General features: G+C 40.9%; 2 protein-coding genes across 2 annotated transcripts in view; both read right to left on the bottom strand.

The window, feature by feature from the left end:
• Positions 1–15,897, bottom strand: part of LOC135707248 (non-lysosomal glucosylceramidase) — a 352,494-nt gene that overhangs the window by 289,655 nt on the left and 46,942 nt on the right. The window lies entirely within an intron of this gene.
• Positions 342–11,962, bottom strand: TfIIS (RNA polymerase II elongation factor). Its single transcript, XM_065229055.1, has 2 exons — positions 11,759–11,962; positions 342–1,712 (listed from the first exon to the last, which is right to left on the bottom strand). The coding sequence occupies exons 1-2, from the start codon at positions 11,825–11,827 to the stop codon at positions 870–872; spliced, it is 912 nt and encodes a 303-aa protein (XP_065085127.1). The 5' UTR covers positions 11,828–11,962; the 3' UTR covers positions 342–869.

The raw sequence follows: 15,897 nt of genomic DNA, 5'->3' as shown, positions 1-15,897 counted from the left end.
CCCTATTCTGCGAGTCACGTGACTCTCTCTCACCGGTGAGGTGACTCTCCATTTGATTTACATGGAGAGTCACCTCACACGAGGTGACAATTGTCACCTCACCGGTGACAGAGAGTCACGTGACTCGCAGAATAAAGGGGAATTATTGTCACTTCACCATCACCTCGACTCACAAGCCGCGCAGAGTTTGATTTTTTATGAAATTCCAACCGAACTTTCATCACATGGTCTGTGATACTTCTATAATTAGCATAATAATAAATAATATTCCAATTGAAAATGAAAACAACCAAGATCCTATTTAGGGAATAATGAAAAATTAAAAACTATGTCACACGCAGTTTGCTTTTCATCAATTTTATTTGTTACACACTAGGCAGGTTTTTATCTTTACATAATTAAATTATATCTTTATCAAACCAACCACAAATTTCTATCGTTAAAAATTACCAGTAAGCTTCCCTCTATAGCTTACCAAAGGGGTGCTCTACACGCTAGATTGATTCAGCATAACACGTACGCTAAAGGTTATCCTTATAAGGAAGGCTTGCTCTCTTCCCGTTCTTTGGGATTTATGAGCAAAACCTTTGCATTTGAGGTGATTTTTCGTGGTATTTTGCGCCAAACAAACAACTCCAGGTTTAATTGTGAACTGTTTTTAAGGTAGAATTTGTAGCTTATTCAACTTGATCAAATCATTGTCTTGTTCTTAACACTACAACTTCTGCTTCTCGCCGTATTTTTATTTTGCGAGACGTAAGCAAACATATAAGTTATGTTTAGGATTGATCGTAATATAAACCGGGTTTGCTCCGCATGGTTTGTGATCTTTTCAAAAGAATTAGTAGAAATACGTCCTCGGTTCGAATTTAGCAGAACTTCCAACGATTTCCGCACTCGTTGCACAGAACGAATGTCGTCATCGGTTCATCGGAGCTTCTCGTTTGCAGCTGGTTGTATGTACAGTTACGTTTCTTACATTTGCCGCACTTGAGAAGGTCGGTTTTGGTTCCCTGGTTAGTGGCCAGTTGAGCGTCGTTGATTGCTTCCTTGACGAAACGGTCACGCAGGTTCTTCATTTCATCACTGGCCATCTCTTCGGGTGTCATTTTGGCAAGCCGTTGCGCGGTAATAGCACCGCAGACAAAGTTACCCCTCAAGCTGGGATTTTTCGGATCTTTCAGATTGGCCACCCGGGAACGCACCCGGTTCTTGTACTTCATGTCGGTGTTTTTGAATTCAGAGAAAATTGCCTCTTCAAGCTCATCCGCTAGTTCATCCGGGGACTGACAGCCCTCTGGTGGATCTCCATCGACGCGCAGGGAATTGGCCAACATCTCGCGGCACTTCAGACGAACGGCATCGGTTGTATTACTCGACTGAGACGGAAAACTAGTTTGGGTTGGCTTTTTAGCTTCTTTCTCCTTCTCGGATTCCTTTTTGCTGTTGCTCTCCGATTTGCTGCTATTTTTACTTGAGGATTTGCTCGATGACTTCGACGATTCCTTGGATGCTTCCTTCGAGGGTGGTGTCGCCGCTAGGAAGCGTTTCCAACTTTTAATTAGCGACTTTGCCAAACTAATAACCTCGTCATCCTTGCTGCACTTGCGCAGTTCGTTGACTGTCATACCAATGCGCGTCTTAGTCAGTATGTCGAGATCAATATTCAAACGCTGCAGCTCGCGGAGCAGATCTAGCGCTTGCTCCTGACCCTGAAATAAGAAGGTATGAATATTTGAGTTATCATGCTCGATTTGGATACATTTTATGTAATTACACAGGCAATTTACCTTCACCTGGATAAATCATGTGCAAGGAATCAGGGTCGCTTGAGGTTTAAATGGGCACGAAGTGCAGGAAAACCAGATGACTAAGACTTATGATAGGGGGTAACTGAATTTCTATTTTAAAATTCCAGCGGTTTTCCCACCTAATGCTAGAATCGGTGGCAGGGCGTGATTGTAAGTATTATTAAGTAAGTACTGTGACTTTTAAACCTTCCTACAATTGTTATTTTCGCTGCTTCTATGAAAATTGTGAAAACAATAACTGGAGGCATTTTCAAAAGGGCGTAGGTACATATGTGCTTTTGTAAACTAAGATTCAAAAATCACTTTGTCGAAACTTTTAGCTTGCCAACTCAAATTTAGGCTGTGTTCCATTTGATAAATTGGTCGCCGGAAGGTCCTTTGCAAGAACTGCCATTACATTTGTTGAAAGAAATATATGCAGAGGATTTAATAAACCCAACCTTGTTTTGCATGTACACATGTGAAGATGGTATAATAGGCCGAGAAAGTTATCAGTTAATAACTGTGGATGTCTTCAAAGAACACTATGTTGAGAACCGGCGTAAAGTTCCAGTATGGACGTACTTATTTAAAAAAGAAGATGTATATAATTATTGATTTATAAATTAAATTACAAAAGCAATAAACACTTAGATAAATATTCAAAGTATTGGAGGCGAACCAGCCTTAGGCTGAAAGCCTCCTAAATAAAGATAAATCAATCAATCAATTATTCAAAGTTTTGAAGTTAGGCGACACTCAATATCGTTAATTGAAAATTAATTTTTCGAAATTCAAAATTCTGTTCCTATTCCATTCAAAATTAGGTTTCAAAGAGTTGATTGTTTTTCGGCAACTGACTAATGTTTATTTTACAATAACCGGATCGGTGATACGCTAATTAAAGTGCATTTCAACAACAAAATTAAACAAAATTTGAAATGTGCTTGACATTATATTTTGATGTTACAGAATTATGACAGATAAACTGATTCTCATTTGAGGTTGCCTGTTATATTTTAAATAAAAATTACAAAGCATAGGCCTCTATTTAAATTTGCAAACATTGTACTACCATTTTGAATATTTTGCTACTGTATGTCATGAATATTGCATACCGTATACTGACAATTCAATCCGTTAGAAGCTAAAACGTAACATTTGTTTAGTCTTTATTTCACAAGTAACAGCAACAGTCTTTGGGGAATAAGAAGAAGCTAATCAATATTATAAATTAAAGAATGATTATTTCAAAGACAATAATCCCAATAATGGGCTACAAAATGGTGAGTTGACAACCTGGAAGGAACGGAATACCTAGCCCTGGTCCTCATAAGTTCCTACTTCACGCCTCCCCGAGTCATATGATCGGGTCATTCATTCACATATCGAGTCAGACAAAAGACTACCAGCTGAAACATGGACACAGCTGGGTGGCGTAGCATGGGCAATGTTGCCAGTCCGGCAATAGCAAAGTGAAGAGGTGCGACGCGAACACTGGCGCGGTAATCATAACGGTGATAGAGGAAATGCTTCACCAATCCCGAGCGTCTATTCACCATGGAGGTGCGGCTCAAAACGGCGTCTGTTCTCCATGTTAGGAGCGGCTGATCACCGTCCTAGTGCCAACATGGGACTCTAAACAGAGCTGTGCATGATGGTCCCCCGGCGAGACAGGGGGTTGGGGCAGACCCAACAAGCCGCCTTGGAAAAAAACATAAAGTTGCAAATACTGAAGAAAGAAATACGGATCGGAACAACCGGCACAGACCTACGCGACGAAATAAGGACTACGATTGGAAACTCGGAACATGGAACTACAAATCGCTGGGCTTCCCGGGCTGCGATAGGTTAATCTATGACGAACTTCAGCCACGCAACTTCGAAGTCGTAGCACTGCAGGAACTCTGCTGGACGGGACAAAAGGTATGGAAAAGAGGGCATCGAGCGGCTACTTTCTACCAGAGCTGTGGCACCACCAACGAGGTGGGAACCGGCTTTGTAGTGCTGGGTAAGATACGCCTACGCGTGATTGGTTGGCACCCGATCAACGCGAGGATGTGCAAGTTGAGGATTAAGGGCCGTTTCTTCAACTACAGCATCATCAACGTGCAATGCCCACACGAAGGGAGATCCGACGACGAGAAAGAAGTGTTCTATGCGCAGCTGGAGCAGGTGTACGACGGCTGTTCGCAACGGGACGTCAAAATCGTCAACGGTGACATGAACGCTCAGGTAGGACGGGAGGCAATGTCCTGACATTGACGGGAGGCAATCGGGCCAAACAGCCTGCATGCCGTATCGAACGACAACGGCCAACGATGCGTGAACTTTGCAGCCTCTCGGGGTATGGTAATTCGAAGTACCTTTTTCCCCCGCAAGGATATCCATAAAGCCACCTGGAGATCACCTGACCAACACACAGAAAACCAAATCGATCACGTTCTAATCGACGGAAAATTCTTCTCCGACATTATCAACGTCCGCACGTCCGGACCACTACATAATTGCAGTATGCATGCGCTCAAAACTATCGACGGTGCATAACACCCGTCGAAGTCGAACGCCGCGACCCAACATTGAGCAACTACGGGACGCCGGAGTTGCCCAGGACTACGCGCAGCAACTGGAAGTTCCACTACCGACGGAAGAGCAGCTTGGCGCAGTTTCTCTTGAAGATGGCTGGAGGGACATCCATTCCGCCATAGGTAGTACTGCTGCAGTGGCACTAGGTACTGCAATCCCGGGCCGAAGAAATAACTGGTTTGACGGCGAATGCAAACTGTTAGTAGAGGAGAAGAATGCAGCACGAGCGAGAATGCTGCAACACCGCACGAGATTGAACGTGGAGCGATACAGACAAGCGCGGAACAGACAAAACTCGATTTTCCGAAGGAAGAAGCGTCTGCAGGAAGACCGAGGCAACGGCTACCTGCAAGGACTTGGACGGTAACCTTCTCACGAACGAGTGTGCGGTAATTGAGAGGTGGAAGCAGTACTATGACGAGCACCTCAATGGTGAAGCAGCTTAAAAGGTGGCATGGTAACAGACTTTGGAGCACGCGCAGAAGACGACAGGCTACCGGCCTCTGACCTTCAAGAAGTTGAGGAGGAGATCGGTCGGCTGAAGAACAACAAAGCAACTGGTGTAGATCAACTACCAAGTGAGCTATTAAAATACGGTGGTGAAGCACTGGCTAGAGCGCTGCACTGGGTAATTGCCAAGATTTGGGAGGAAGAGATATTACCGGAGGAGTGGATGGAAGGTGTCGTATGCCCAATCTACAAAAGGACGACAAGTTGGATGCTGCAACTACCGCGCGATCACACTGCTGAGCGCCGCCTAAAATTCTATGCCGCCGCCTGTCACCATTTGCAAGAGAGTTCGTGGGGCAATACCAGGCGGGATTCATAGGTGCCCGCGCTACCACGGACCAAATTTTCGCGATTTGGCAGCTTCTGCAGAAATGCCGCGAATATAACGTGCCCACACATCATTTGTTCATCGATTTCAAATCCGCATACGACACAATCGATCAGCTATGGCAGATTATGCACGAGTACGGATTTCCGGATAAACTGACGCGATTGGTGAAGGCGACGATGGATCGAGTGATGTGCGTTGTTCGAGTATCGGGGACACTCTCGAGTCCCTTTGAATCTCGAAGGGGGTTACGGCAAGGTGATGGACTTTCGTGTCTGCTATTCAACATCGCGTTAGAAGGTGTGATCAGAAGAGCTGGGATAGACACGATCTTCAGGAAGTCCATCCAGCATCTTGGCTTCGCCGATGACATTGACATCATGGCACGGAACTTTGCGACGATGGCGGAAACGTACATCAGACTGAAGGCTGAAACTAGGCGGATTGGACTTGCCATCAAAGCATCAAAGACAAAATACATGAAAGGAAGAGGTTCAGGGAAGACAATGTTAGCCTCCTACCCCGAGTTCAGATTGCCGGTGACGAAATCGAGGTGGTCGGTGAGTTCCTGTATTTGGGCTCACTGGTGACCGCCGAAAATGATTATTATGGCAGGGAATCGTGCCTACTTTGGACTCCGGAGGACGCTCGGGTCGAATAAAATTTGCCGCCGCACGAAGTTGATTGTCTACAAGACGCTGATTAGACCGGTGGTCCTCTACGGCCACGAGACCTGGACTATGCTCGTGGAAGACCAACGCGCCCTTGGTGTTTTCGAACGGAAAGTATTGCGTACCATCTACGGTGGAGTGCAGATGGATGCCGGGACGTGGAGGAGGCAAATGAACCACGAATTGCACCAGCTGCTGGGAGAACCATCCATCGTCCACATTGCAAAAATTGGGCGACGTGCCCACTCTAATAAAAATGTTATGGTTAATTTGCTTAACGACGTGTTCTGGGTATCATCCAAACCATTTGTGGAATAGTTCAATCATTTGGATTATCGTTCGTTTATGGTAATTTTTTATTAGGGCAGCCCACCGTAGTTGGATCGACCAAGTAGAAGGCGACCTGCGGACCCTTCGCAGACTACGAGGCTGGCGAAGTGTGGCCATGGATTTCTTCTTCGGACAGCAGAGGACAACAAGGCCATAGCCTGATTGGTAAGGTAAGTTATTTCAAAGACACACTTACGTTTCTGGAGACAGTATTCTGATCCAAACTGTGCGCACCATCCAATAGGTCTTATTAATCTGAATAAATTCGCCAAAAACAGCTACTTTCTAGAGTTGGTTGGAAATGTTGGAAATGGAAATGTTAGCATTTCCAATCAACTCTGAAAATCGTTAACTTCGCGTATGAAGTAAAATAAAAACACTTTGAATACTTTCTATCTAGTTGAACTTTCAAGTTAGAGCAAGTAAGTAACTGCGCTGTTCGCCATCCAATACATATGAACAACTTTGATGAAGACCGCAATATTTCACTCAAAATCGTAGAAAGTGGGGTTATTCAATTTTCTTAAGAAATCTGCTCAAATATGACGAACACCGACAACAAATTTACTCAGCCTACAAGTATACCCATTAGGGTGGTTCAACATGATTTTGCTCCACCAAGGTCAATCAATTGCAAATCAGGTTCTGATAATTCTTCCAATAGGGTTAACTACCCCATTTCCGGCCTATTAAGCACAACCCGCACTTAGTCTTTCTTAATCTAGCGCAGTTTAGCACCAAGCGGAATGTCATTATCACTGATGGCTTCCAAATTTATTTACCTTTCCGTACGTACCATAAGAAGATTTGATAAAGAGAAACTAATCGTTGAGATATTGTCAAAAGTCTAACACTGCTTCTTGACGCCAAACTCGGCCTAACGCATTGAAACGCCAATGAATTCACTTCGGCCTATCGGATGAAGATGAAAATTCATTCGGTCGGAGCGCTTCTTTTGTTTTTGGGAATAATTGGTGCAAACCTTCATATCACGCGTTCTCATTGACTTCGTTCGGTAGTTTATTAACTAAAGTATCGTATCAAACGCATAATAGACTTGTTAACTCTGAAATCATGGATTTATGGACTTCAAGTGTTCTGCTCGATAGGCCGAAGGGAATTTCATAGTTGGCAACTGGTTTCATCCAGTCTCCATTCATACTCATCACTGGTCCTCTTTGGAAGTATTGTTAGATGCTTAGATGGCCAACAAGATCACCTGGCATGACTTTTTTTTAGATCTTTTGAGCCTTAGAGCACTTCTTTCCGCTTCTAGTTAAACATGTTCATGCAAGGGCAGCAGATTGAGGATTGCCTCTAATGCTTTTTATGGGGTGCTACGCACCGCACCCGTTATTGCAATGCATGCTAGACGTTGAAGTTTTGCTAGTTTCCTCTGTTGTAGTATATTCCCCAAATCTAGCAACACGGTCATTACCCGAGTGCTGCGATGCATATTTGATAAAACAAACAAATCAAGTATCAACGTATTATGAGCGCAAAGAACTGTGGTCGCCAACTGCACATATGCTTTGTAAGCAGTTGCGATATTTATTTGTACTTTGTACTGATCGCACGATGGCACTTCCAGGCTGCTCCAAGTAGGTCACCATGCATGCGTGTACAATTGGATAGCTGAATAAACTCACTCTTGTTTTAGCCTTCTCCAAGGAAACATTTAATTTAGAGAACAGTCCCCTTCAACGAGATACGTTACACTGTGCAGTAGCCTCTTTTGATTTTGGCCACCACACTAAGGAAGCAAACGCTACTTTCAGACGGATAATTGATGTGTAAATCCACCTTGTCATTTTTGGTTTCAAACCCCACTTTCTTCCAATAGTTTTGTAGCATGCCCACAAGGCACTGGTTGCGCTTAATTAATTTATCTTTATTAGGGAGGCTTTCAGCCTTGGGCTGGTTCGCCTCCAGGCACTGGTTGCTTTATTAATCACAGAAACAAGGGAAATAAAGCCGTTGGTCCCCCGTTCATGAATTGATGGGTCGATAGGTTAGGGTCCAGGTGTGGGAGCTGCCTCCCTGGCGTCGGTAATTTTTTTCTTATTCTGTAGATCTTACTTTCGACGATATATTGCGATCTTCTAGAGAATATACCGTTTTTTTTTTAAATAGGCTGTTCTTTGAAAATTTAGAACTTTAACAGTCAAAGAACAGCCTATTATTCAAAGAAGGGTGAATTTTCTAGAAGATCATACGTTAACAGGTAATACAAATCTGTTTTTTTTTTCTTCATTCAAATCGTGCTCTCTAAAACTGCAGCCGGTAATGACAAGTAAGTCTAATAACAACAAAAATACAATAAAAAACAATGTAACAATAAGACGAAAATTAATATGTCAACGGGTGAGTCCTTTTTTTACTGGTTATGGATTGAGATTCGATCCGGAACTTGTGAGAAATGGAGGCCAACTCCCCTGCACTCGATCTCCCTAGGTCACGTCTCCTTGGTGGTTAAGCGTCGTTGATAAGTTAATGAATTCGACTGTAGAGAATCGCCCATGAAATATGCTTCCACCTGAGAGTTCCTTCCTGACATCTTCAAGTGGTGGAATTTTTTATTATTATGACTGCACGGAAAAGGTCTGCATTAAGCGGGATTTAGGATAAGAGATGAGCGGACGCGAACTGGCTGGTTTTGAGTCAAACGAACTGTCAAAGCCAGAGCCATACGAGCAGCGCCTTTCTTGATTACATTGGCAGTGTTGCTGACCCTCTCATAGTCTGCATGCTTCAATCAGATTTATTTTTATTGTTCGTGAAGTAACCCACAATGAAAACACACCAATATTTAATTTAACAACAATTTTTATTGTAATAGAATTGTTCATTATTGTTCATGATCGAATCATGTTAACAATAAAATAAATGAAAAATACGATAAAACTCATTGTAACAACATTCTATTATGTACATTCATTGTACAGCTAGGTAGCAGTTTTGCCGTTTTCGGAAGGGTACAACATTATAACAATAATTTTTATTGTCTACAATAAATATTAATGTTAGAGCATTGTTTCCACTGAAAATTTCACTGTAATTTTTTTTCGGGTAGTTATACAGTTTATGCTTTTAATGTATTTTGAGATTTGCCACTGTGGCACTGGGTTCTTATTGTGATTCCTATTGATCTTATTTTAAAAAATATCATGACTAACACAATCTTTAAACTATTCAACTGACAACGATCTGAATAGTGAGATAGGATAGTTTGATCACTCCTTGGTAACTCCCTCAATACAAACCGTGCACACTATTTCTGCGTAAAATTTGCGTCAACGTTTGATTTTTTTTCAATTAAATCAAACGATATCGAAACTGTTTTTTCAGGGTCTGCCAATTTCAATCCATAATTCTGTAAGTTAATTCCATCTTCGCATTTTACGCTTATTGCTTATCGCATATTAGTTTATTGCGTGCTCTCAACTTAGTGTTCTAGATGCACTTCCACATTATTAATTGAGAGCTTCGATGCCTTTACCATTATTTTTGCATTAGTAGGGTACTGCCTATAATCGCATGTCAGTCCCATATGGATTATCGTCAATTTTAAGATAACTATGCCAACCACTATCAATTGGCATCTACTTTCATATTATGCGATAAAATTATCCCATCAAGCAAAATAATCGCATATCAGTGCCATCCTAAAATTCAATCATTCATAGTTCAAGTTAAAGCTCTGCCTTTGGATTTGCAGATTTAAATAGCAATTTTCCATTTCCAGATTAAAATTTGAATCTGATCTTAAATTTGTCCAATATTTTACTATTAAAACTGGATGTATTCTTAAAAAAAGAAACTGGAAGATTTCCAACTTTAACTGTTTGATTGGATGGGTAAAAAAACTGGATTCTTCCGCCTTTAAAATGCATTCCGCGATTTTCACGACTGAAAGTTCAAATTCGCAGAATCCGCACAAACTACCAACTGATACAGAAACCAACAAAGAAAGACGCCTAAATCGTAATAAAAGATACTAAAATTATATCGATTCCTTAAACATTTTTTTAAGTTCTTTTAACGTTTCTGAAGAAACCTTAACTTCTCTGTAGTTCATTTGCCCTTCTCTAAACTTACCCTCAAGCGTCTTCTTGAAGCTCTCCCAAACATCTCAGAGGTAATCGTTGAATGCTTTCGATATTCCATATTATAGCATACTAGGGTAGAGAACTACTTCGGCCTAATCGCCCATTTTGGGCCTATCGAGCAGAATACTTCAAATAAATCCATGATTTCAGAGTTAACAAGTCAAATATGCGTTTGTTACGATACTTGAGTAAATAAGATACCGAACGAAGTCAATGAGAACGCGTGGTATGAAGGTTTGCACCCATTATTTCCAAAACAAAAGAAACGCTCCGACCGATTCAATTTTCATCTTCCTCCGATAGGCCGATGTGAATTCATTGGCGTTTCGATGGCGTTTCAATGCGTTAGGCCGAGTTTAGAATCCGTAGGCCGAGTTTGGTGTCAAGAAGCAGTGTTAGACTTTTGACAACATCTCAACAATTGGTTTCTCTTTTTCAAATCTTGCGGTACGTGCGGAAAGGTAAATAAATTTGAAAGCCATCAGTAATAATAACATTCCGTTTCGTGCTAAACTGCGCTAGATTAAAAAAGACTAAGTGCGGGTTGTGCTTAATAGGCCGGAAATGAGGTAGTTAACCCTACAATAATGTTCACTGATCGTCCTTGAAATTCAGAATGTATTTTCTAAAATTTGTAAGATTTCTCTGGAAATAACTAAACTTCAGAGAGGTTATGAAAATATTTGAAGCTTGCGGTTGGCTTTCATGAGCTTTAAATTTTGGCTTGGTTCTACCGAACAGAGCAAAAAATCAACATGGCACCTAGCATGGTACACAGAGTAACATTTTAAATATTTATTTCATTGCATCTTCTTCGCTATTATGATACTGTAACTGTCTGAAATGATAAAGAAACCTTGAAATAAGACTTAGAGTCTCTGTATCTTTTAGCAAAATTGCTCTTGCAAAAGGAGAAAAATCAAGAGCAGGAGCGAATGGTGCTGCATCTACCGTTGTATTGTCTGCAAACATATCAAACTTGTGTTATGCAGCGATTGCATGTCCTGCATTTGAATGAATTTTACGATCGAAGGACGGTTCTTATCATTCGAAACGATCATTACATTAATATTTAATGTTTAGCCTTTCTGTTCCCAACTTACTATGTGCCAGGTTTTATGCTGATTTTTCAGGATTATTCACAACAGAAACAAACCGCAATTTCAATCAGCAAAACAACCCGATAACCAATGCCTATGGGTAGTCTTCAAGCTTGTTTCCGAAAGTTTCCGTTTGTTTTCTTTTTGGTGCCTCTGCCAGTTCCCTGATGCTTTCGCTCACGAGTCACGGACGTATGTAGCAGGTAGGTAGTTGGATGGATCGTACGCTGCTCTCAACTACAACCAACCATCCATTACTGTACCAAAAGTGATGCGCGCTTTTCTGCCAACAAGATATCGTACGAAAAATTAAAAAAATAGCACCTTTACTCACCGTTCCATCAGACGAGGTCATCTTGCCGAGCTTCTTCTGAATCTTGAGCACTTCCTCCTCGACATTCATGCTGGTTCCGTGTAGGATTTCCCGGTCAAAATACGATTACAAAACGTGAGATGCAAACTTCTGGAAACCTTTCGACGCCTTTTTGTGTGCGAGTGAAAAAATCACTGATCTCTCTCGTTGTCGCACCCGGCTGACGATGCACTCTTTTCGACGAATCGTGTTTGTGTATCTCGGTTCTTCCAATGGCGGATGCAGCAAATGCGGTTGTTTGTCCTGCTTACTCCTGTAGGTCGACGCTCTCTCATCGACTTTGCCGGCTGTCAGGGCTGAACAGCGAACATAAAACAGGGCTGCGAGTTTTGCAGCCAAGCTGTACACTAATAGGTGGGAAAAGGGGGAAAAGCAAATGAAAAGAGATTTGGGCGTAATTGCATAACAAACACGTCCATCGCCGATTTCTTGCGAATAAAAGCTCAATCTCAAAAGCTAATAACATTATGAGGTAGAGAAATGATTCTTTTATCATTTGGTATAGTTTGTTTACGAGATTGAGCTTTTATTCACGATAAATCAGTGGTTGGCGTGTTTGTTTACAAAAACAATTACGCCCAAATCTCAAATCACTCCGGAAATAATACGCAACCGACACGGTGCTTCGTGAAAACTCATTAATGGGTAAAATAATACCTATTTTCAAACCAAAAAATGGAGGAATTTTGAAATCATGAAATGGGTGAAAAAATATCCATTTAAAGAATATTCAACCATTTCGTTAATTTTCTTTAATTTTCTATACATCGATCTTCAAAGCTATTCATAAGAAAAATCGATAGCGATCGTCACCATTTCATGAATAATTGTAAAGATGCTAAAAGTATAATCGTGAATCGTTTATAAAGATCTTTCTCAAAATATTGCTACCAATCGTTACCAATGTTAAAATATCGATTGTGTTGCCAGATCAAAATATCGATTTCTGTTGTAAAATCAAAATATCGATACACAACTGCTGACTTTATTTGTGATTTTTTATCTGCATGATTTCTAGTTTCGATCCCATGCCATCTGGGGTGTACTGATTTCATTGTTGGTTGCTAATCCTCGGGTCCACGGCTGCTGTTGATGAGCTTATCAACGACAGGCAAACACACTGTAGTATGTGGTGTATTGAAATTTCTGTAAATCTTTTCATACGTGAATTCAATATTTATTTGTCATAACCATCAACTAGTCAGCCATGTAGGTGTAATAGAGGTAAAAAAGGTGTAAATTTTCCTCATTGGGTTCCAACTGCCGAGAATCCCACCACGCATGCTATCACGGCTTATTAAATATATAGACGTAAACTTGAAGAACGACAATGGTAAACATTTGCTGCATCGCGGCCATCGGTCTTCTCGTTCATTTACCGGCAGATTGCTTCTTCCGATGAAATGCCGAATATGTCGATAAATAATATAAACATTGCCACCTGGTGTGTCTCGAACTCTATTTAACCAGCGTTGCAAATCTATAACAAGGAGATTATAAATGTGTATTGATGGCAATCTTTGTTGTTCTTTGTCAAAGTTCAAAGTTACGATGATATCAGTATTTAAATATTTATTGATGAATATTTGTAAAGAATACTAAAGTCCATGTGACATATCGAAATTAAAAGAAATTTAGTATGGCACCTTTATAGCACAAACGAAGTGACAGACGGAGCGGCTCGAAAACTTTGGTGACTAACCTGCTATTGCAATTTTTCAGTGTACCACATGGCAACACCACTACCACTGGATTGTACCACATGGCAACACTACTACCACAAACGAAGTGACAGACGACTAACTGCCAAAGAAATCAATTAAAATAATGTGGTTCGCTGTAATAGGCTCTTTTCATGCACCATCAATGTAGAGTGCGCTAACCGTTTTTGAGAGGAAATGTCATCCAATCCATTTGTTTACATCATAATGACGATTTTCAAAACTCAAGATAATGTGCATTTTATTGCACAACTTGCAAAATTTCCATCGGGAGTGGTCTTATTTTTCGATTATCTACAGATCTAAACTGATTTACAGCTGAAATAACCACACATTAAAAATCCGGAAGATCATAACCGCTGGGACAATTTTATAAACCTTAATTTTTCTCACCAAAAGTATATATAAGCACCAGCTGGATCACTGCAAAATCGATACAGAAGACAAAATATTCCACGTGGATGACGATTTCAAGCACCTGCGGTGGATAAATTAATCAGGAAAGGTGAAAATGTTTTCCTCTTCCTATGCTTCACGGTGAAAATTTCTACCCTCATCACTCTTTTGAGGGTTCCCCTATTCATCGCCAGATGCTGAAATGATCGCTTAATTTCTATTGGAATCGCCTATAGAATTTTCTTAGAAGCTTGTGCCATCATCCACCAGATGGGATAGTATTTTTGTTTTGGTTTTGCACAAAGTTGATTTTGTGTACAATGATTCTTTGACAGTGAGTGCAGTTTCGAACGCCTTTGGATACGGTTCGCGTTCGCGTTCATAGTTTTCGGCTGCATTTGCCGGATTAGCGCTGGCGCTCTGCCTCCCGGACGTTTATACGTGTGTCATTGGTAGTTTTCTCGCTTTCCGGGAAGTTTTAGAATATAGAAAGAAAACGTGATTCAACATGTTAGCAAGCATCAGAAGAGATGTCGTAATCTGCGTTATTTGATTTTCTCCCGGACCAGAAATTCGTGGCATCGCGAGTGATAATTTTTAATTTCAGTTTACGCGCTGCAAGGTGCGTGAAAGAGTTCAGCACAATCGGTGTTGATGTTGGCTCGATTGCAACTTTTATATCGAAAGTGTACCAAAAGTGCTTCTGAACGTGTTTCGCAGTTGGGAGTGGTGAAATTCGTAAATTCGCGGTTTATGTTCAGTGAAAAATCACAAAATTGCTCACCAAGTTCCCTTTTTTTGCCGTTCGACGACGACGGGCATGCGAGACAAAAATAAGCATCGTGAATGTACTCCCGGATGTATTGATTTGGTGAGTACGTTCCAGTTGAAGATTGTTCTTATACATATCTCGATTGCATTTTCGAGGGGACGTCCAAAGAGCTTTGAGATTTAGGCGTTGTTGCTTTTGCGGGCAGACGAGTTGGTCGCCGGTAAGGGTCAGTAAGTGCTGCCAGCAGATGAATCAAGAGGTATTCGAAACAAAATTGGTAAGAAATGTCCATTCAAATCGATTTATTACAGTGGAACAAATTTCAAAACTATATACGTGCCAGATTTGGAAATAATATTTTTTTAATCTGGAAGTGTGTTTATGATACCATTATCCATTTGATAAAGGTAAAGTGAACATGCTTGGCTTATTGTAAGTAAAATTGACCTCGGAGTGGTCGTGAATTACCAGGCATTCTGAAATGGGTCACTGGAGCTGCAATTGAGCTAACACCTTCTAACTCCCGGACTTAACCTGCTTTAATTTAAGGGTAATAAAAAGCAGTTTTCTTCCATAATAACACTGCCGGACAGTGGGGGTTAGATTGTACACACACACACACACACAATGATTCTTTGACAGTGTGCAAAGAGTGCGTATCATTTCGTCATTTTTTATGCATTTCAGTTTTGAGTAGAGTGAAAGAGATAGAACCAAAACATTCTAATACATTTGGTGAAAATGCTAGTTCAATCCAGTAGTAGTGTTGCCATGTGGTACAATCCAGTAGTAGTGGTGTTGCCATGTGGTACACTGAAAAATTGAAATAGCAGGTTAGTCACCAAAGTTTTCGAGCCGCTCCGTCTGTCACTTCGTTTGTGCTACTACTGGATTGAACTAGCATTTTCACCAAATGTACTAGAATGTTTTGGTTCTATCTCTTTCACTCTATTCAAAACTGGAATGCATAAAAAAATTACAAAATGATATATACACTCTTTGCACACTGTCAAAGAATCATTGTACACAAAAGCAACTTTGTGCAAAACCAAAACAAAAATACTATCCCATCTGGTGGATGATGGCACAAGCTTCTAAGAAAATTCTATTACAGCGAACCACATTAATTTAATTGATTACTTCGCCAGTTAGTCGTCTGTCACTTCGTTTGTGTTTATAGATTACTATCATATGACCGATGAAGAAATAAT

The sequence above is a fragment of the Ochlerotatus camptorhynchus genome, unplaced genomic scaffold (assembly GCF_037179485.1).
Source record: "Ochlerotatus camptorhynchus isolate MF236.1 unplaced genomic scaffold, CSIRO-AGI_Acam_v1.1 ptg000306l, whole genome shotgun sequence".
Lineage (NCBI taxonomy): Eukaryota > Metazoa > Arthropoda > Insecta > Diptera > Culicidae > Ochlerotatus > Ochlerotatus camptorhynchus.
This window is presented reverse-complemented; position numbering and strand designations above follow the sequence as displayed.

What these genes read in the sequence shown, in the direction of transcription:
- TfIIS (XM_065229055.1), bottom strand. Translation starts at nt 11,827, where the DNA reads ATGAATGTCGAGGAGGAAGTGCTCAAGATTCAGAAGAAGCTCGGCAAG. An exon ending in TGACCTCGTCTGATGGAACG is followed by an intron (nt 1,713 to 11,758) that starts GTGAGTAAAGGT and finishes TTCTTATTTCAG; the next exon opens with GGTCAGGAGCAAGCGCTAGA.